Raw genomic sequence first — 20,681 nt, 5'->3', positions numbered from 1 at the left:
ACGGCGAGTCTGGGACGAAAGTTACCTATTTGCTGAGGCAGATTAAGGTTTCCTGGGACCCTGGACCAGAGCAAGTGGGGGGCCCCTCCCCATCCCTTCCACCTGCAGCCGACCCTGTTCCACTCTTTCCGCCTGCAGCCCCACCCCTTTCTGCCCCTTCCCTGCAGGCAGGGCCCATCCCTGTTCCACCCAGGGTCCTCCGCGTTCCACCCCCCCACTGCAGCCCCGCAACCCCTTTTGCTCCTTTCTCCACCATCCCCACTGCAGCCCCAAGACAGGAGAAGCTCTGTCCCTGCACCACGGGGTCCACCGCAGGGGTCTGAGTGCTGGGTCTTCACCCACCAATGCCCGCATTTCTGCAGGAGATCAGGGCCAGGGTACTGGGGCTTGTCCCGCCTTTCCCGCCTGGCGCTTCTGCTGGAGAGTGGGGTCGGGCGCGGGAGCTTCCCCTGCTACCCTGTGGCGTCTGCCAGGGATAGGGTGACCAGACAGCAAGTGTGAAAATTGGGACGGGGGTAGGGGGTAATAGGAGCCTATTTAAGAAAAAGAGCCCAAAATTGGGACTGTCCCTTTAAAATTGGGACATCTGGTCACCCTAGCCAGGGACAGGTGGGGAGGGAAGGCGCTGTGGCTTCCCCATCCCGTGGCTTCTTCTGTGGTCGGGGGCCATTGGAGGGGGGCTTCCCCTGACCTATCTGCCCAGTGCTGCTGCTGGGGAAGGGGGTCAGGGCACGAGGGCTTCCCCCGCCTGGCGCTGCTGCAGTGGAGCAGGGTCAGGATGTGGGGGCTTCCCCAGTCCCACCCACCTGGCAGCCAGGGCTCTGGGCTTACAGCATCTGGCGGCAGATTTATTCCAGGGCCCCCCAGTTGGCTGGGGCCGCAGGGCCCGGGCCTCGTCAGCCCAGTGGCTACTCAGCCACTGCCTATTTGGCCTAGTTACAAAATTATACAACCTACCTACCTAAGGAATGGTCAGCACTTGCAGGACAGCTTTGGTCAAAACTAGTACTGTGTTGTGCTTCACGTTCAAATCTGAGTCAACTTTGGGTTCATTCTATTCTCCTCTGACAGGTTGTTCCATATAGCCAAGGGCCATTGAGCACTGTGGCTAGAACATTGTCCAAGAAGCATTTCCCAGGACGCTGGCAATGAAAGAAGGCATTTTTTGCCTCTGCTAACATTTGGGTAGTGATAAAACTTCAGACTACTTCGATAAGCAGAGTGAGGCAGTATTCTGGTTACCTCCTTAGGCAGTTTTCCTCTTTCTGCCAGTGCGCCCGTGTCAACTCCAATGGACTGAGAGTCCAGCGATTAAAAGATTATGACTGTACACACACACACACCTATGTACCAGAAGTTTAGTGGGGCATTCAATCCCCACTTGGTACAAACTGTGTTCTTAGATGAATTTATATTTATTTTAGTTTTGTAGAGTTTGGGAAATTTTAATTTTAGTGTTTCTTAGTGTTGGTTTTAATTAGATGAATCAATAAAATTAGCACATGCGGTAAACTAATATATACATATATAATTAGAACGACAAGAGCCCTACAATAAAGGGGAAAAAAAATACAGAAACACTTACATCTACCTCTGTATTTGGTACTAATATTTTACACAGGTTATATTTACCTAAAAAAATTTAAAACCAAAATTTAACCCTATAACTTTCCTGTACAAACTAATAAAACAATTCCTTGCACAGCATGAGGTTACTCAGATGAGCTAAGACAGTAGGATCAGGACCACAGCATGTAGTCAGCCTATGGAATTAATTGCCACAGGAGAGGCAAGCTGTCCAGTACACACTAGCTTTTAAAAGAACTGAATTATTTTATGAGCTATAAAAGAGTTCAGAAGTTCTGGATGGTAGGAGGGTACAAGTAAATAAATCCTGGATTAAATATGGGTAATTTACACTCATGTAAACTAAGTGCTGCATGGTATAGCTCAGAAAAGAATATATTTTCCTTCCACGTACAGCAATGCACAACTTCCCAGGCACATTACGGAGGAGGTAGAGAAGTGGGGAGCACTTACATCGGGACCATTCAATATTGGCCATTGCTGACCACCAGATACTAGATGTGATAGACTCTAATCCAACATAGGAATGTAGGAGCCGAGAATTTCCCAACTAGCTAACTGGCAATAAATCATTATTTGAAAAGATTCACATGCAGCTAACTTTAAAACTTCCACAATTATTAAGTTAAAATATCTATTAGTGTATTCCCTCTTGCTTGAATTTAATTGATGTGCCTAAAATGCACTTTCATTTTACATCTCCTTTGAGAAAAGTCAATTTTTATGATTTCTAAGCTTGTCTGATGGCACTGGGTCCACCAGGCATTTTTCCCACCTCCATCTTGTTGGTGTGCTGCAGAATGCCTGAAGCAAAGTTCTGTAGGATATATATATTCCTTTAATAGATACTTCTAAAACACTGATGTCTATAGGAGAACAGGAGTGCAGGTCTCAGGCATTGGATATGCCTGCCTCAGAAAGAGTTCCTAGCATCTCAGAAGGGTCAGCAGCCCTTTTAATGAGCTAACATTACTCTCATATTTACAAACTTTAATACAGATGGCAAGCATCTGTACTACTGAATGAACACAGTTAGCAAATATTCTACCTTTTGCTAGCACTGTTTCTTGTACAAATCAAATATATTTTAAGTTTCTCGTGCTTCTATTTTGCACATAAGCTCCTTCATATAAAAAGGTAGGGGACTATGTAGTACAGCACCAAACCTTTAATATTATCTACACAATCTCACAATGGCTAATGTTCAGCTTTGTTCTGAACCTGGGAACCTTGTTTTTAAAAAATGAGCACAATGTTCAAGTAATTTTTTTTTTAACAACAAAATGCCCAAAGCAGTGTAAAAATACATGTTACATAATGATGGAAAAGCAAGAACAGCTAAATCACTCTAGGAGATGTGTTTAGCCAAGTGAAGACCATCATCTCTGCTTAGTCTTGTCTTAGAAATACTCAAGTACAATTTGTAAAAACCATCATTTCATATTTACATCTCCTCCCAGGAGAATATGCAACTAATCTTTTAAGGAACCAAACAACTATGTTGGAAGGAGGAGATATACAAAATCAAAGACACAGTAACACAACCAGAAATAAAAAATAGGAAAAAATAAGAAAAGAAAAAACACATCTTCCCATCTGAATAGATTTATTATCCAAATCAATTTTACAAGCACGGCACTTCCAATCCAGACTGAGCGCAGCCAGGAACTGACAGGCTGTGTGAAAATGCCTGGAATTTGGTTTCAACTTTGGCTTGCTTCTTAACTCTCTTATGAGAATCCCAAACCACTTACGTGACTGTCAATCAACTGTCCCAATAACTAAACCGATATCAGCATATCCATGCAATCTTCACTACCTCCTCTCGGAAAACTCATGAGACTGTACAAAATAAAAAAACTTTTCAGATTCCCCCCTTTATATTTGATTTCCTTTTAGCCAATCTAATCAAGCCCTGACACAGACAAATAATGATATTCTACTGAATTTAGTCAATGGATCCAGCTACACACTCACAGCACGGCACACAACCATACAGAATGCAATAGAAAATCCTGATCCTGCAAGCTGACCTGCATGGGAAGAGCCCCACTAAAGCCAAGGGGACTCTGTGCATGTGTAGCAGTCTTCCCATGTGGAACAGTTTGCAGAACCAGGGGGCCAAGCTTGGGCCTGGTGGTGTAAATGAGCCATTACATTGATACCACAAACCTCCTTATGACATTCTTAATCTGTACTGTAAAGGGCGTTCTACATTTTCTAATAAAGTGGTTTTTTTTTCTCGTGCCTTTTAAATATGTAGAATCATGTCAGTCTTTTCAAATTCATCCAAACCTAGCCCTTGAGATCTGCTTGACAGATTCATCACAGAACATCTTCCTGCTTCAGATATTTATTTGTACTATTACTGTTGTTAATATTTATATTACAATAGCAAACTGAGGAGCAACTCACGATTGGTTCACCATTGCGCTACAAGCCAAAAAGCTGCTCATCAAAAATGATAAAATTGGGTACACAAATATATGTTTCACTGTTTTATCACCATGTACCTGTAGTTTGTAGGACAACTATGAGCATGGCAGTTGTCAGCAATTTCCAAGGCAAACACTAAAAGAAAAACGTTATAATCTGCATTTAACTTATTGTCCAAAAATTCAAAAGTTAAACTGGTTGCTATACAACAGGCCTAGTCTCATGGATGTTCTGATCCTTCACTCTTTACTGAGGCAAAACTCCCACCTACCTCAATGGGGGTTTACATCAATAAAGACAACAGGTTGTCCCCATTGCTTGTCTGCAATGCTATTTTATTGCATGATGGCCACAAGTTTTACACTGCATGCCTTCTAAGGACATGTCTATACGTACAGCACTGCAGAGGCACGTGTGGTGAAGATGCTCTATGCTGTCAGCATAAAAAAACCCACCTCTGCACGCGGGATAAATTATGTCAGCAGGAGAGTACTTTGTGCACACGAACACTTACATCAGTGTAACTTATGTCGCTCAGGGGAGTGGAATATTCACACCCTGAGCGACATAAGTTTTGCCGACATAGGCTGTAGTGTAGACACAGCCGAAATGAATTACCACAGAGTTAAATTAGTTCAAACCTGTCACAGATACCAACAAACTACCCATAAAATGACCAGTGAGTCAGTTCTCTATTAAAATTATGTGCACTGCAATTGGACCAAATCCAGCCTGCCTTGTTTACCTGGGTAGTCCCATTACATCCAAAGGGAATCTCATAAGAGGAAGGCAAGCAGGATCTGGTCCACTTTGTGTGAAAATGTCTATTTCAAAAATAAATACTAATTTGCTGCTAATCGCCACTTATCTGAAAGTATTATGGAATCTGCAGAAGCTGAAAGTGAAGGTGTTTGGAAGTTATATAAGAAATGGAAAGCTTTTATACCATCTTATACCACTAAGGTAAGTGTTTACACGGTAATTAACGAGAGAGTAAAACCTGGAGGAAAACAAAAAAAAAAAAAACACTCCTCTGCCATTTATAGTGCTACAAAATATTGTATCCCAGGGCCAAGATTTTCAAAAATAGGAGCCTAAATTTAGGATCTTAGATCCATAGTTAAGGCGGATTCAGCAAAAACATGTTTAATTTTATGCATATAAGCATCCTACTAACGTAAATGAGACTATTAATGGGTATAAAGTTAAGAACAGATTTGCAGGACCAGGGCCTTCTTGGTACCTACCTACTTTTCATCAGTGCTGAGCATCCAGCCTCTCCCATTAAAAGCAAAGGGAGCTGTTGGGTGTGTAGCACTCTTGAAAATCAGGCAAGATCCTAAATATGGATTTAGGATCCCAACTTTAGACTCCTTGTTTGGAAAATCTTGGCCCATAATTTTAGTTGTACATAGGACCTAATCCTGAAAACACTTACACGTGTAACTACCCATGTGAGTAATCCCACTAGCCTCAATGTATTTATAGTTCAAGAAATTTGTTTTGACAGAGAACAATGTCTGATTTTCACACTCTAATTTGTGAGAAAGATTGACAATGTTTTGAAAGCTAAATGCTATGCACACTAGGCATTAGGGCCCAATCCTGCAGTCCTGACTCCATCAAAACTCTTAATAAAGTCACTGGGACTGCTCACAAGTTAATCGGATCAGTCTTGTAATTTCAAACGTGTACTGTTCTCAGCTCCACACCAACTCTGAGCCTGATCATACCATCCTGACTCAGGAAAAACTCCCCTTTACTCCAGTGAGATTCCCTCCCACTGGGAGCCAGGACTGCAGGATTGGTTCCTAATAGCTGTTGAAAGCAGTTAGCTTTCAAAATATTGTCGGTCAGTCACAAAAGCTCCCAAGTACGTGAAAACCACACATAACTCTTCTTTGTCAAAACAAGTTTCTTGAAATGCAATTTAACTTGAAAGAATTATTAGCCCACAACATTACCTCTTATAAACTCCCATCAAACAGAAAATACTGTTTTATTCATTTTTAAAAAATCCTTTGTTTCAGTCATTAAATGCTGGCTAGCCACCAAGTAATACAGTGATAAAGTAGGCAAACTACATGTATTTCCCATTCAATTAACTTTCTTACATTTCTTGCTGGTTATATAGCTCTTCCAGTAACAACAACAAACTAAATGTTTACTCTAAAAGCCAATAATATCATTTTACTGTTTTCTTTCAGATTTAAACACCCATCTGTAGATGCAACAACACTTAGAGCGCCCTCTTGTGCCATATACTGAATGCTGTTCTCCCTGAATAGAAGTAACAATCCCTTTTCCAGAGCAGCATCCAGCTGTCATTAACTTGAAAGAAAAAGTATTTACAAACGTAAAAGATATCTTCATTGTAATCCAGCCAATCAAATATCAGTAAAAAAAACCTCTCTCTTCCCTTAACCAACAAAATGGTACGTACACATTTCTAAACTATTGGTATCAATTTTTCATGATCAAATTTTAAGTTTATTTTTTAAAAAAACACTATAAATAAAACTCCCCCTGGTTTCAACAGGAGTCACAGGCACTTAGGGCTTCAGGATCGGGCCCAGCAAAGGGAAGTCTCTTGGGCAAGAAGGGGGTGTCTGGGAGAGAAAGCACTGCTCAACAATGTACTGCAATCATTATATAAATTCACAAAAAGAAAAGGAGTACTTGTGGCACCTTAGAGACTAACCAATTTATTTGAGCATGAGCTTTCGTGAGCTACAGCTCACTTCATCGGATGCATACCGTGGAAACTGCAGAAGACATTATATACACACAGAGACCATGAAACAGGGAGGAGGTATTGTTTCATGGTCTCTGTGTGTATATAATGTCTTCTGCAGTTTCCACGGTATGCATCCGATGAAGTGAGCTGTAGCTCACGAAAGCTTATGCTCAGATAAATTGGTTAGTCTCTAAGGTGCCACAAGTACTCCTTTTCTTTTTGCGAATACAGACTAACACGGCTGTTACTCTGAAACCTATATAAATTCAGTTTCAAAATCCATCCTCAGGCAGACTTATAAATGAAACCCAAGAATTTAATCAAATTCCAGTTGTAATCATCTGGATATTTCAAAAGCTAAATGATCCACTAATTATAATAAACTTATTAGACCAAGTTTATCACTGACCTGACTGCAATGTAGCCAAACGAGTTAGACCAAGAATTAATTTGGCCACTGGTTTATAGCCCTTGTGCTTAAGAATTTAGGTACTTGTGAAAGGTGCTCAGCCCTAGTATTTCTACTAACTTGTTGTAAAGAATTTTCACAATGGAGAGAATCTTCAGTTGTATCAGGGTCAAACAAAAATCCATTTAATTATTGTGAGTTTTTTTCCTTGCCAGACTTATAAGGCATCAGACAACTCCTGATGGCTAGTTTGAGGGACAGAAGAGGGGAGCTGACACTTATTTACATATATACATTTTCAATATTTAAAATGTATATAAAAGGTTACATATATGATCGTACACCTTTCCCCTCCCCCTTTGTGTGTCACTTGTCTTCTTAGCCCCGGACCTTCCAACTGGTTCTACAAGGGGCAGTTCCTTTCACATATGTGGAACCCCACTGACATCACAGAGCCTCATCAGGGAACAAGATCCCTATGGATCTGATTGCAGGATTGTGGCATTAAATTGTAAGTTCTTCAGGGCAGAAACCAAACTGGCCTCACTGAAGTCAATGGCAAAACTCCCACTTCCTGCAGCGGAGCCAAGTTTTCTCCCCAAGTATTCATATGTATTTGTACGATGCCTAGCACAACAGAACCGTGCTCCTGATTGGGCCTCTAAATGTTAATGCAAGAGAAGTAATAAATAATCATGGTAATTATAACTCTTGGTCTTTAAAGTAGGGCTTGCTCCCCTGTAAACTACTTTTGCTTTCTATTGCATCCTGCTGAGAAGTTCCAGTTACAAACCTGTACATGTCTAGCTAACCAGACTGTGTCCTAAACACAGGTTTCAGACTTTACTGATGAATTATGCAAAAGGAAAAGATGGACAGCGAAGACAAATTTCTCCTCTCTTTATTGACACAGCTCAACTTAGTGCTCAGCTTTAACATTTGGCTTTCCCTGCGTATCTTACAGAGATGGACCCGAGCTGCAAACTTCAGCTCTGGAATCAAAGCTGGGGGATGTCTGGATCCAGGTCCCATCTCACATGCTTCTGTCAGTGGAAGCTCTGCCCGTCTAGGGGAATCAAAAAAAAATCAAAGGTATGCACTACTGTGATGAGCTATGAGGAAGATTTTGCCCTAAAAAAGAAAAGTCCTTTTCGAAACCTCAAATTCTAATAAAGGTAAAATGAAACATCAGTGATGTGTTCTAACACAGTGCTCTCATACACACAGAATTCTCTCAGTTTACATGAGACCTCATTTACTGGGGTAAGCAAGCATACTTGCAACGGGAAAGGGTAACGAACTAGGGACTCTATTCATTTGCTCATTTACTTCAAGTTTCTTATAACCATAAGCAAGGGGGAAGGCAACAACACATGGGAGGAAAAAGAAAAAGGTCTGGCCCAAAGCACAAGCAGGTCAGTTAAACAACTCCCATTGACTTCAGTGGGCTTTAGATCAGGCCCTTCAAGGGCTTTTTGTTTTGTTTTGTTCCTGGAAAATGTACTGACAGAGTACATTGATAGTATAGCAGAGTGACTAGCTTAGGCAATATCAGCTGTGGCTGGATGAACAAAGACCCAGAGTTACCATCCTCTGGGAAATCCTTTTCAAACTACCTGATGGAGCAATTTGGTGCTGCCCAAAAGGCAAAATATTTGGCTCTTCAAAAGTACTCTACAAGCTCCAGGATGAAAAGTCACTCCTGGCAAAGCTGATTTAGAAGAACTCAGAGCAGGTGGGGTATAATGCCACCAGAATTAAAGGAGGTCACCCCAAATCTTCCCATACTTTTCAACTGGGGGGTATAATTTTAACCAAGGGTTTCTGGAAGTCCACTCCAACATAGGATCACAGAAACACAGTGGCCAATACATTTCTTTGTACTGTATATGCATTTTCACTCTTTTCATGAGATGTCTCTTGAGTTTAATCTATTTTGTAACCAAAACTGGGGGAAGGGAAAGGTTCTTGAGCTTCCTAAACAGAAAGTTTCCAGTTCATGTTAAAATCAACCATATGACTGTTTTTAACACCAAGGTTTATCTACCACACTCAATCTGTGCACAAAACTCCCACTGTCAAAAGGCAGAGTCAGTGTGAATTTCAACTTTATAAAATTACTGTAATTCTATATATAAATGTTCAGGTGTTCAATCAAAACATATATCCATAAAGAAGTCTGACGGGATTTAAAATGTGATGAGAAATCACAAACAAAAATAGCATTATTTAACCTAGAAAGAAATTAGAGGGGACTAGGCTGAGCTATTCAAAATGTTAAAGATTATAATAAAAAATAAGCCCTTTTTGTTTACCCTGTTCCATGACAGTGAAGAGTGACTTGAAATCTGTGAGTACAAATATAATAAACACAAAGCAATATTACTTCACAGGATGTATAATCCTGCTTGCTTTACACTGACTACAGACAAGACTATGGGAGCAGGATTTGACCCACTCAAGAGCCATTCATTTTGGCCCAGTCAATATAGAACTCACTGCTAATGAAAGATGTCATGGAATCCAATAGTCCTGCTGATTTCCAAAAAACATGAATAATATTATGACCATGACAACATTAGTCATTAAGTGAAATAAAGATAATCTAATCTCATGCTTCAGGGTATAAAACTGATTACCTGCATGAGCTAGGAAGACATTCCCAACCCATCCATCAATGTACAACTGGCTTGGTGCATTATGGGGAGTTGTTGCATTCCTCCAGCATCAGATATCAGCCGCTAGAGGAGGCAGATTAGAGGAATCAGTGGTTTGATCCCATATGACAAATCCCATGTTCCCATTTTTGGTCAAATTTAAATTGCATGGAAAATAAAGTAAAATACAATTAGAAAAACCTACTAAACTTTTATACTTTTTGGTACCTTAAAGCCTTATTACACTTTCATTAGGATAGCCATGTGACCTAATTAGAACAAGAAATCAAGGGTTCTGTTGCCAGCCCTGCCACTCATTTCCCATGTAACCTTGGGCACAATAATTGAACTGCCCATGCCTTAGTTTACTCATCTTTAAAATGGGATGCTAATGTTTATTTACACCTCCTTAATCTTGTTGTGAAGTGTAATTATAAATTCATCCAATGCTATCTACAACTGCATTATTTAATCTTTCATTTAAAATTCTGGTGAGTACACTATTGCAAAAGACCCCAGCTTTCCGTGATCCTACCGCTATAGAACTTGACACAGAATCAGCAGCCAAGCAGAGCATTTGATATTGGCAATACGAGAGGAAGAAAAAGATCAAAATGTTTGCTGGTTTATTATGAAGCTGACATTTTAAAACCAAGAAGAACATTCTTTGACCAACAATTTCTAGGTCCCAGTTCTGCTCCCATTGATGGCAATGGCAAAATTCCCACTGACTTCAATGGGAGTAGAATCAGCCTCCAGAGTCTTCATCTGACATCAGTGCCAAATCCAACACACCGTACCACTTCAGGCAGAAACATGAAATGAACTTAGCAAAGCTCAACTGAAGGCATGGAAGGGACTGGATTTCAGATAAATATATTAATGCTAACGATACATTCTGCAACTTTTTAAATCGCTTTCCTCCCCTCTGCCCATCTTTCTGATTCATGTTACTAGACTAATGCAGAGATTGGCAGCACATAAATGGTCAGTGTTAGACATCATGTTGCTGATCTAAACTTTTGTAGTCTAAAGAGAAACCTCCATTTGGTATCAATAGGGCAAATTCTGAGGTCCTTTTTCCATTTTTATTCATATAAGCTCCCACTCACTTCAATAGAAATTTGCCTCAGTGAAGACTAAGCAGGTGGTCAGGGTTTAACCCAAAGTGTCATCTGTGTTTTGTTGGTGGGATGATCTGCACCCATTTCATTATTTTTATGTGGTTATGTGTGATATTCTTGATTGTGTCTCCTAATGCACTGCAAGGGTAAAATAGATTCCAGAGGCAATGAATAATTTTACGGCCATGGAATTTTAAAAACCAACAGTCCTGTAATTATATGTATAATCGAGGAGTCTGCGGGTGTGGAACTGCAGACAATACTTGGCATGTTTGCACAGCCACAGAATTACCACCAGTCAAGTCACTGTAAATCCTAATAGCATGGTTGCAATAAAAATTAGTTTTAAAGCGCTACAAAACTCTACAAGCTTTAGACCACAGAACAACAATGGAAAGATAAAAAGTGAGCCTATTAGAACCATTTTTAAAGACATAGAATGAATTAAGTATATAGTGAAGATAGTTTCAAAATATGTTTTTGATTATTTATTCTCAGAACTAGTTCATAAAAACTCAAAGTATTTAAATGCAAATAATAATAATAAAAATAATAAAGTTGGCATGGACTAAAGAAGCTAGATATGGGGGGAAAGGTACCAGAGGAAGAACAGCAAATGCTGGATAGATCAGATTTCTACAGCTACAGGTAAATTATGTTCTCTATGGAAATCATTTTTATGGAAAATTAACAGCATGTTTTGCTATTTTAGTGGAAATACACACACAGGCTTTTTCAGTTTAATTAAATACAAAACAGAAAGTGGTGGCTAGGATGAGAAAGCTGAACAATTTCACAATGAAAGCATCTTCTCTAATTTGTCAACTGTGTCTATCTCTATTATCGCTGTCAGCGTGGGACACTCTTTTAGCTAGATAGCTAAAGTTACCAATGACGGATGACGAAAGCTCCCGAAGAACTTCAGGCATCCCGTGGAATTAACCAAATTCCTTAAATTAACAGGAAAGACAGCTGCTAAACAAATCGGGGCTTTATTTCTGTCTGACCTTCACCTGCTGAAGATACAAATAATCAGGGGGAGCTTCTTCAGTATTGCACTGATGGGGGTCAGAGGTTTTGTGGGATTTGTTTTGGTTTTTGTTTTGTTTTGTTTTTTTTTTTGAAAAGCAAAGGTATTAAGTTTTATTTCCCCAGCCACATATTAAAAGCAGATCAGCAGCATCGCTGGGGGGAGATTAAGAGCATGCCCGTGGCTAGCGGGCGGCATCCAGGCTAACGACACCCAGCACACCATAAAGTTGCGAGGATAACCTAGCCCAGCGGCAGCTAACTTTCCCCCGCTCCGGTCCCGATCCGCCAGGCAGCGGCCCCCTCCCGCGAGTGCCGGGCGGGGCGTCCCTAGGCGGCCCCGGGCCGGGCAGGGGGTGACCTGCAGGGAGAGCTCTTACCGCTGGAGCGCCGGACGATGTTCTCCAGGAAGGTGTTCTGCGGCGCCACCAGCCCTCGCTTGCCGCCCGGCATCCTGCGCCTGCAGAGCCGGGCTCTGGAGCGGCAGGGGCGCGGCGGTGGCGGCTGGGGGCAGCCGGGGAGGTGTCTCGCGCCCAGTGCCGGTGAGTCGCTCCGGCGAGGCTGGAGCAGCTCATGGTAGTAGCGCTCGGGCGGCGGGGGGAGCCCAGGCTGTGGCGGTGCCGCACGCCGGGCTCGGGAACCGCAGGCTCCGGGCAGATTGCGCCTGCGCGCCTGCCGGGCCGCCGCTGCCGGGCAGCATGGTCCCGCGAGCTCGCCCCCTGCGAGCCTGAGCCCGCCGGGCGGGAGCAGCGCGCGCGCGCTCCGCTCCCCGCGGCGCTGGAGCAAGCCGGGAGCCGGGTGGGGCGCGGGCCCCGAAGGGCGGCTGCGGCTGCCCCCGGCCCGCCCCCTGGACGGCCGCTCCCGGCTTAGCGAGCGGGACTCGGAGCCCCCCGCAGCCTGCCTAGCTCCGCCGGACCGTGCAGCTGGGGCGGCCCCGTGCGCGCCGCGGAGCGGGGGATGCGCCGCTCCAAGCCCCCGCCGAGCCCCGGCTGCGCAGGTTGCGGGGGGGGGGGTGCACGAGGCAGAAAGCCCCGGGGCTGGGGGAGGCAGAGCGCGCTGCCGAGGAGGCTGCGGGATGGTTTCCCGGCAGGCTCCGACCTGCCCGCTGCCGAAAAGTTACGGGGCGCTGCTCCAGCGGGAGCCCCGTCCTGCGAGGGGGCGGGGGGAGCGCAGCTGAATAATTCAGGAGATTTGGGCGTTTGATGCAAGGGGCAGGCAGCCAAGCAGCCAGCGCTGCCCGGAGCCGGTGGGGGGTGAGGACAGGCGGGGAGATGGGGCTTTAACCCCTGGCGCTCCCCGCCCGCAACACCAAGCTGGGTTGGGGCCGGGGGCGAAGCCTCCCGAGCAGAGACGGGGCTGCCGCGCCTGGCGTGGGCTCGCGGAGCGAGATGCGGAGCAGGAGTGAGCCCGAGGCTGGGCGAATCCCGCTCCAGCTGGGGCTGAGAGGGGCGCGGGAGAGACCCTCCCACCCCCAGGGATCTCGCCCCCTCCCGGCGGGAAAAGACCCTCAGCTTCCGCGACTGGGCACCTGCGGGCGGTGTACTACAGCCTGGTTGACCTGCGCCCTGGGATGGGATTGCCCGGGGACAGGGGTGGGGAAGAGCCCTTCTCTCCCCCAGACTCTTCTATCTGAAGGTGCCCACAAACCCCTGGCCTAGGGGGTTATAATCCCCCCGCCCTCCCCGTGCAGGGGGGTTTAAACTCCCCTAGGCTGATCAGAAACCAAGCTCCAAGGAAGAGGGGAAATGCTGCAGGACAGGAGCTGGTTGAGGAAAGGAAAGTAGGGTTCCTAAGCCTCCAGGATTGTCCTGCAGTCTCTAAGAATTAAAGATTAATCTTTAATTAGAGATTACATCATGTGTTGAAACCTCCAGGAATACATCCAAACAAAACTGGCAACTCAAAAGGAAAGCAAAGCTGAGGATGAAGGACATAAATTGGTTAGTCTCTAAGGTGCCACAAGTACTCCTTTTCTTTTTACCCCCTGACCCGGCTTCTCCCAGCTCATCAGCCAGGCCCTTCCTTGCAAGCTTTGGAGGTTGCTGCCCCTGCACCCAGATTTTCCCATCTACATAGTGTTGCCTCTTGTTAGTGAATTGTGGCAAACAGCCCAATTTACATCGGTGAGGCTCTTCCTTAGTATCTGGTTTAGGTAGCACCTGTTCCAGGTTTGGGAGGCCTTTGCCTCCTACTCCTGTGTGCAGCGCTCTTTAAATGGTAGTTGTATAAGCCCCAACATACCTGCTTTTAAAAGGAGACTCTCATCGTTTTTATACCCCAATCCGATCAGCCTAAAGCAGGTTTATAACTGATGGGGGAAGTCCTCCACATGAGGCCACCTAGCCCCCTGGAGCCACCATAATGCATGGAGCAGGAGTAAAGATGCTGCATTCAAGGGTAGAATAAAACATCAGCCTTACATGGGGGTGATTTCCATCCACCCGTCCCATGGCAAGTAAAACTGGCTTTATGGTCAGGTTATGGCAGCAGTATGGCCCAGGTCAGTTGCAGCACTCCAGAGAATTTGGCCTTAAATGGCTTCTGCATTTTTCAATGTACTATTGTATCACTGAGAAACAGCCCCCAGCCTATCACTACTTTTTTGTTTTAATCACTAAAAAACAGTGCTTCATGGTCTCGCTACAGCGCCAATGTAATAAACCTAATAATCACTATAAGACTTGTGCTAACATTAATATATGATGACTTACATGAGAACCCAGCAACTCCCCATCAGGATGTGGGCTTTAGTAGGCTAGGACCTGTGTAAACACTGCTAGACATGGTACCTGCCCCAGGCAGTTTACAGTCTACAAGACCAGCAAGATATAAAGGCTGGGAGAACAGGAAGACTCAGATACATATTTTTATATTTACACATTTTTTAATGTTTATAATTACATAACTAAGTATCAACTTTCTTTCACTATCAGTGTTCTGCCCCAACTGGTCCTCAGTCTAACCACTCAGTCTAACCATTAAAAGTTGGCTGATACCTTGCAGCTGTCATGGCAGAATTGAGTCCAGATTATAAATGCCTTAGGACAGGTATGGTGTTCTACTGTGTTTCTGCAGCACCTAGCACAACAGGTGTGACTGAGGCACTATTCCAATACAAATTATAAAAACTAATGCAATATTGCCAACTACAACCATTCAAAAATTATGAGTCAGGCACACACAATCACTCAATTAGCTTAAAAATTATCATCTTTAAACAAATAACATCTGGGGTTCTTTCTGGCTTTTGAGCCTCGAAATACAAATAAAAGCTGAGATTCTCATATATTCACATGACCCCATGAGCTGGGGCTAGGGGAAAAAATAAAAAATGAACACAGGATAAAAATCACAAAAACTGGCAACCTGGGTAATGATCTGTGACACAGAGCAATGTTTTAGCAGAAAGTGTAAAACTGGCCACACTTGGATGGTTATGCATAAAGAGAGGGAGGCAGCTGGGGCAGTGATGTCTCGGCCATCTACAACCCTTTTATTTTATTTTGGTATCCAGCACTATCGTACCCCTCCTTTCCTACATCAGAGTCCCAAAGGAACAGATGAGTCAGTGTGTGGTAAGGGAGTGCACCTTAATTGCTGTGCATGCTTTTCTATGCTCTTGACCAATTCCTGTTTCCCCCTCCAGCATAAGTTATATAGTAATTCTGACAATAACTTGTCAAGGATTGGAGAATAAAATCCTGTGAATGTGGCAGGGATCCTGGAAGAAAGCTGTGTGCCTATTGTTTCTGCTTATCCTATTTTTTAAGAACCCTTTCAGACTACATAGGATCACAGAAGGAAAGATGGAGAGGAGCTATTAGGTCCTCTGACCCATCCCTGCCAGTACAGTACCCTGCAGAATATTCTCAGGTGTTCAGCTCACTTGCACTGACTCAGGTGCTAGTGCCCCCCCTTAGGAGATTATTCCACAGCAAACATCCTGTTTATAATCAGAATCTTGTCAATTTCTCGCCACTTTGGTTTTCTGGATCAAGGCCTAACTAAAAATCAATTAAACTTTTAATGGGCTTAAAACTAAACATGCTTCAGTGCTCTGCCATATTGGGGGGCCTTTTCTTGCTGAAACCCGTAAGTCTACTATTTAGAGCCCCAAGTTTCCTGTCAATACATGCAGCAGCCCAGTAGACAGTTACCTGGACTGCTGAAAATCCAAGCTCAGGTTACGTTCTCATTTGCACTAATGCAAATCAGGAGTAGCTACAGTGAAATCACACCAACATAAAACTGGCACAGGAACAGAATCAGTCTACTAAAAGTTTGACATTTTGGGCCTATCTCCTCAGAAACAGAGCTGAAATGTTCAGGGGCTCTCCTTCCAGGAATGATTTTTTAAAAGCTGCCCCCAATGAGCACTGCCCCAGATATAGAAAAAGTTGGCTTCTAATAATTGGCACATGGAGTACTCCATGGCTGTTTCTTTAGGGAGACATAAGGTGGCCCTTTGGGTGCACCCTTGCTTAGCCAAACTGACTGACCTAGCTGGATAATATTTCTAGTTACTCTGCTTCCAGCCCAATCTGGATTCTTATTTATTTTTATCTATTTCACGCCTCACTTCTGAAAACAAAGCCAGCTCTTTGAATTTTGGATCCACACCCTTGCTTGCTTTCTCTTTCTGCTTATGTTTACTTCACTTTTCCTCAAAATTTTTTAAAATGGCAATTGAGTCCAACACTCAGCCCCTCTGCTACACTCCAGGCATCCAACGCTGAATACCACATTTTTTAAAAATTAGTTCTACCACTCTAGTTTCAGTGGCACTAATTGGACTGTAGGTTTTTGAGGGGCGCAAGCTCCAGGGATAACTCCTTAAATGTCACCGCTGTCTGGAAGGACAGGAAGAGTACAGTGTACATGGTGGGACCAGAGCCTTCCTTCAAAACATTTAACTAAGGTGCCAGAAGGTGCTCTGGAGGGCATCTCATTTCTGTCCTGAATTGCTCAGTAAGTCTAAAGATAACCTCGAAAAGAAAAGGTCTGATGTGAGAGACAGCAGACAGCAAACGGCAAAGGAGACTTTTGTCGTCTTGTGGGGATCTTCAAATTATACTTGGTTGTTAGTTGGAAACAGAGTGTCAAACTAGCAAGCAATGAGCTGTCAGATAGATTTGAGATTGGTGTAATCTGGAAAAAGCCTGCTAACCCTTTTCCTTCCTAGTCAAAAATGCCTCTCTCAACTGTCTGTTTTTAAGTGGAACAGAAAATTCATTTGAGTTCCCAATATACTTTCCTGCCATAAAAGTGCTAATCCAAATCATGCCCTCCAGTCTGTTCATGCACCACCACTTGAAATCCTGTGGTTTAGGGAACCACATATTTTAAAAAATTAAATACAATAATTCTGGTTTAAGAAAAAATGTCAATTTCAAAATTCTTTAAAACAAAAAATTATATATATTTCCAAAAGGAAGGAACCAAGGAATTAGAACATTTGAGTACTTGAGTGGAACAGTAAATATTATTATTACTGTATTACCATAGCACCTAGAAGCCTAGTCATAGACCAGGACCCCATTGTGCTAGGCACAGTACAAACGCAGAACAACAATGGTTCCTTCCCCAGGAGCTCACAATTTAAGACCACCACAAGAGATAAGGACACATAAATGAAGGGGTATGTGACGGGGCTCCATTCACCACACTGGCACCTCCTGCTGGCTTTCCTGGGGATTAGTTTCACAGGTTGGTATGTCCTCTTCCGATGGGGCCTCACCCACAATCGCATCTGCTCCCAGACCCACGTCACTCCAAGGACCACGGTGTTTTCTTCATGACTCCTCCAGCTGAGTCATAATCTCTGCTCCCCCCTTCTGAGGGCCCTGCAGTCAACTGTCCAGCTACTTGGCGAGTGTAGGGAACCCTGTAAATGGCAGCACCTTGCTGCCTCCCCTCCAACTCAGTATATTTCCCTGGGCCACTTCCCCACAGCCCCAGCACCTTCTTTGCCCTTGCCTCAGGACCTCAGCATACCAGTCTTAACAACCAGCCAGTTCCTACCCAGCGCTGCTCTTTCTAGGATGCTAGCTTCCTTCCACCTGCATGGCACCCAGACCTCCCTCCTTGAGCCCCAGAGAGTAACTGGCCATACTGTGCTTTGTGGCTCTATTTATATGGGTCTGGTGGGCCCAGATTGGCTACTCCTATTTGCTGCTTCCTGCGCAGCCTCCCTAGGGCTCTATTAACCCCTTGCAAGCCAGTGTGGGGCAGACACCCCATCGCAGGGTACCATTTCTTCCTCTTGCCCTCTCTTCCTTCATCGCTTCATTTCCTCTAACTTGAGATTTCTTTATATCATCAGTATTAGGACATGAGGTCAGATCTCAGCACTCCCCTCCGATGACATTTCCATAAATACCCTTGTCCATATCAGTCAAGTAATATGGAGAGATCCTCAACTGGTATAGACTTATGTAGCTCCACTGAAGTCAATGTATACCAGCTGAGAATCTGGCCCTTAATATCTACACCATATGTGAATGGGATATTTTACTGTGGGGAGTATTTACTGTTTTGGCACTGCATCCAATCCAGTTAGAGACCCAATGGACCAAAAGACTGGTCATGGTCTTCCACTTACCATAAACATCAATTAACAGAAAGATGCACATTTTTAACCAGCTGCAGGCCAGACTCAATTTTTTAGGTCATCTTTGGTAGGAAACCCCATTCATTCAAGCAATCTGCTGAATTACTTTCTATAAACTTATCATATGAATTGAAAAATGATCTCATTTTGGCACAAATTCATTCTGAGAGGAAGAGGAAATCAAGGGATGCACATGGCCAGCATTATATATCTCATAAGATGCTTCTTGATTTTTTCCCTCAAATGAGTTCTCAGTCATCAATGAAAGAAGAGCTTTTTAATTTATTCATAATTTTGCCTTTGCTTTCAAGGTTTATGTGTAACAAAGTGAATTAGGTTCCTCTGGAGCTGTCTGGGCACCAGGCAGAAGCCACCCACATAAATATTTTTACACATGCGATACTGAGAGGTGGGACGCACTTAGCATTGCTCAGAGCTGTTCTACATTGCAGCTGCATGGAGAGTGCACAGAGGATGGCACATAGATCTGGTCTGAGCCTAAGAACCTCTCTTCCTGAGGACAGGGAGGGTGTAGTGCAATACATATTGTTTGAGGAGCTCAGAGTTGTTTTTAAAAAAGTATATTTCATGAACATTTTTGAAATAATGTATTTTATTTGAAATTTCATGATTTTTTTGGTTTTCTACAAAAAAAACAAAGCATTTTTTATTTAAATTTCAGAAAAAAATCATTTCTGTGGAAAAAAATACCAATTTCTCTGTCTTGAATTTTAAAAAAAAAAGTTTTCCCCATTAGAAAGAGGAAAGGGGGATAAAAATGGAACAAAAAATGGTGTTTTGTTTTTGTTTTCCAAAACAAAACTATTTATAATAATTCAAAAATGTTCATTGTGGTAAAAAAAAGCAACATTTTTGTCAGAAAAGAAACTTAGATGAAAAAATGTCAGCCAGCTCTCAATGCCAGTGAGTTAGTGGCATATCAATAACTCTCCTTATTGGTGCTTTTATGATGTTAAATTGTGGCATGCTACAAGTTTGTGATGGTAAGACTGTGACTTGTTACGCAGGAGGACAGACTAGATGATGACAGATTCATAGATAATGGCAGAAGGAACCACTATGACATCACAATTATGGGAGTCTAGGACTGTAGGCTAGGCATTGCTGTGATGAATCGCTGACCTCACTGTGTTACGAAATTAAAACCAGATGAAGACAAACGGTGGGGGCGACAGGTCCTCCCCATTAGCCTCTTTAGTTATGAACAACAAAAAGAAGCAGAAATTACATACAGAAAACTGCATTTGAAAATGTTCAGGTGGCAAAGTTGAGAGCTCAGGAGTTAGAAAATGCTTGAATTAAGGTTGCCCGTCCACAGTTCATCTAGTGCTGGATTATGCTCGGTGACTGGGTAACTAGTCAATAGTTCTTTTTATACTTAATCAATGTGTGGCCTCATGCCATATTCACTGCACACCATCCAAACCCTGCACCAAGTACAGAATTATTAATTTCCTCCTGACTTTTCTACAGTGCTCATCACCATAATATCAGAGGGCTTCATAGACATCAATGAACTTGTCTTCTAACAGCCCCTGTGAGGGAGGGAAATATTATCCCCATTTTATCCTCTGCAAACTGAGGCATGGAGAGATCAAGGTAAAAAGAGTATGTACCATTTTTGTATGTCCAGTGCCCATTGACTTCAGCTGCAGTTGTGAGAGCTCGGCACATCTGCAAATAGTGTGACCAGATGTTCCAATTTTACAGGGACAGTCCCAATATTTGAGCTTTTTCTTATATAGGTGCCAATTACCCCCCACCCCATCCCGATTTTTCACAATTACTATCAGGTCACTGTATCTGGAAATGACACCCCAAGCATCTCAGGCTGGGCACTGATGAAACAAGGAACAAAAAATTAGTGGCCACTTATGAAAAGTTTGGTTTAAGTGACTTGCCCAGCATAACATAAGAACGCTGTGGCAGAGGCAGGGATGGAATCCAGTTCTCCAGGGTTTCATTCAACTACCTAAACCAAAAGACTATCCTTTCTCTTCCTGCAGTCCCCTGCTTCATTCACTACACACTTTTCAACTTCCGCAACGAATGAGGTAGGGGTCCTACAGAC

General features: G+C 43.4%; 1 protein-coding gene across 1 annotated transcript in view; it reads right to left on the bottom strand.

The window, feature by feature from the left end:
- Positions 1–12,482, bottom strand: part of KCNH5 (potassium voltage-gated channel subfamily H member 5) — a 230,623-nt gene extending 218,141 nt beyond the window's left edge. Inside the window, exon 1 of the mRNA XM_073350736.1 lies at positions 12,360–12,482. Within this exon, the coding sequence (XP_073206837.1) occupies positions 12,360–12,432 (73 nt within the window). The 5' untranslated portion in view covers positions 12,433–12,482. The remainder of the gene's footprint in view (positions 1–12,359) is intronic.
- Between the last annotated feature and the right edge of the window lie 8,199 nt (positions 12,483–20,681).

The sequence above is a fragment of the Lepidochelys kempii genome, chromosome 6, assembly GCF_965140265.1.
Source record: "Lepidochelys kempii isolate rLepKem1 chromosome 6, rLepKem1.hap2, whole genome shotgun sequence".
In the NCBI taxonomy this organism is placed as follows: domain Eukaryota; kingdom Metazoa; phylum Chordata; order Testudines; family Cheloniidae; genus Lepidochelys; species Lepidochelys kempii.
The sequence above is the reverse complement of the archived record's forward strand: the minus strand, read 5'-3'. Positions and strand labels throughout refer to the sequence as shown.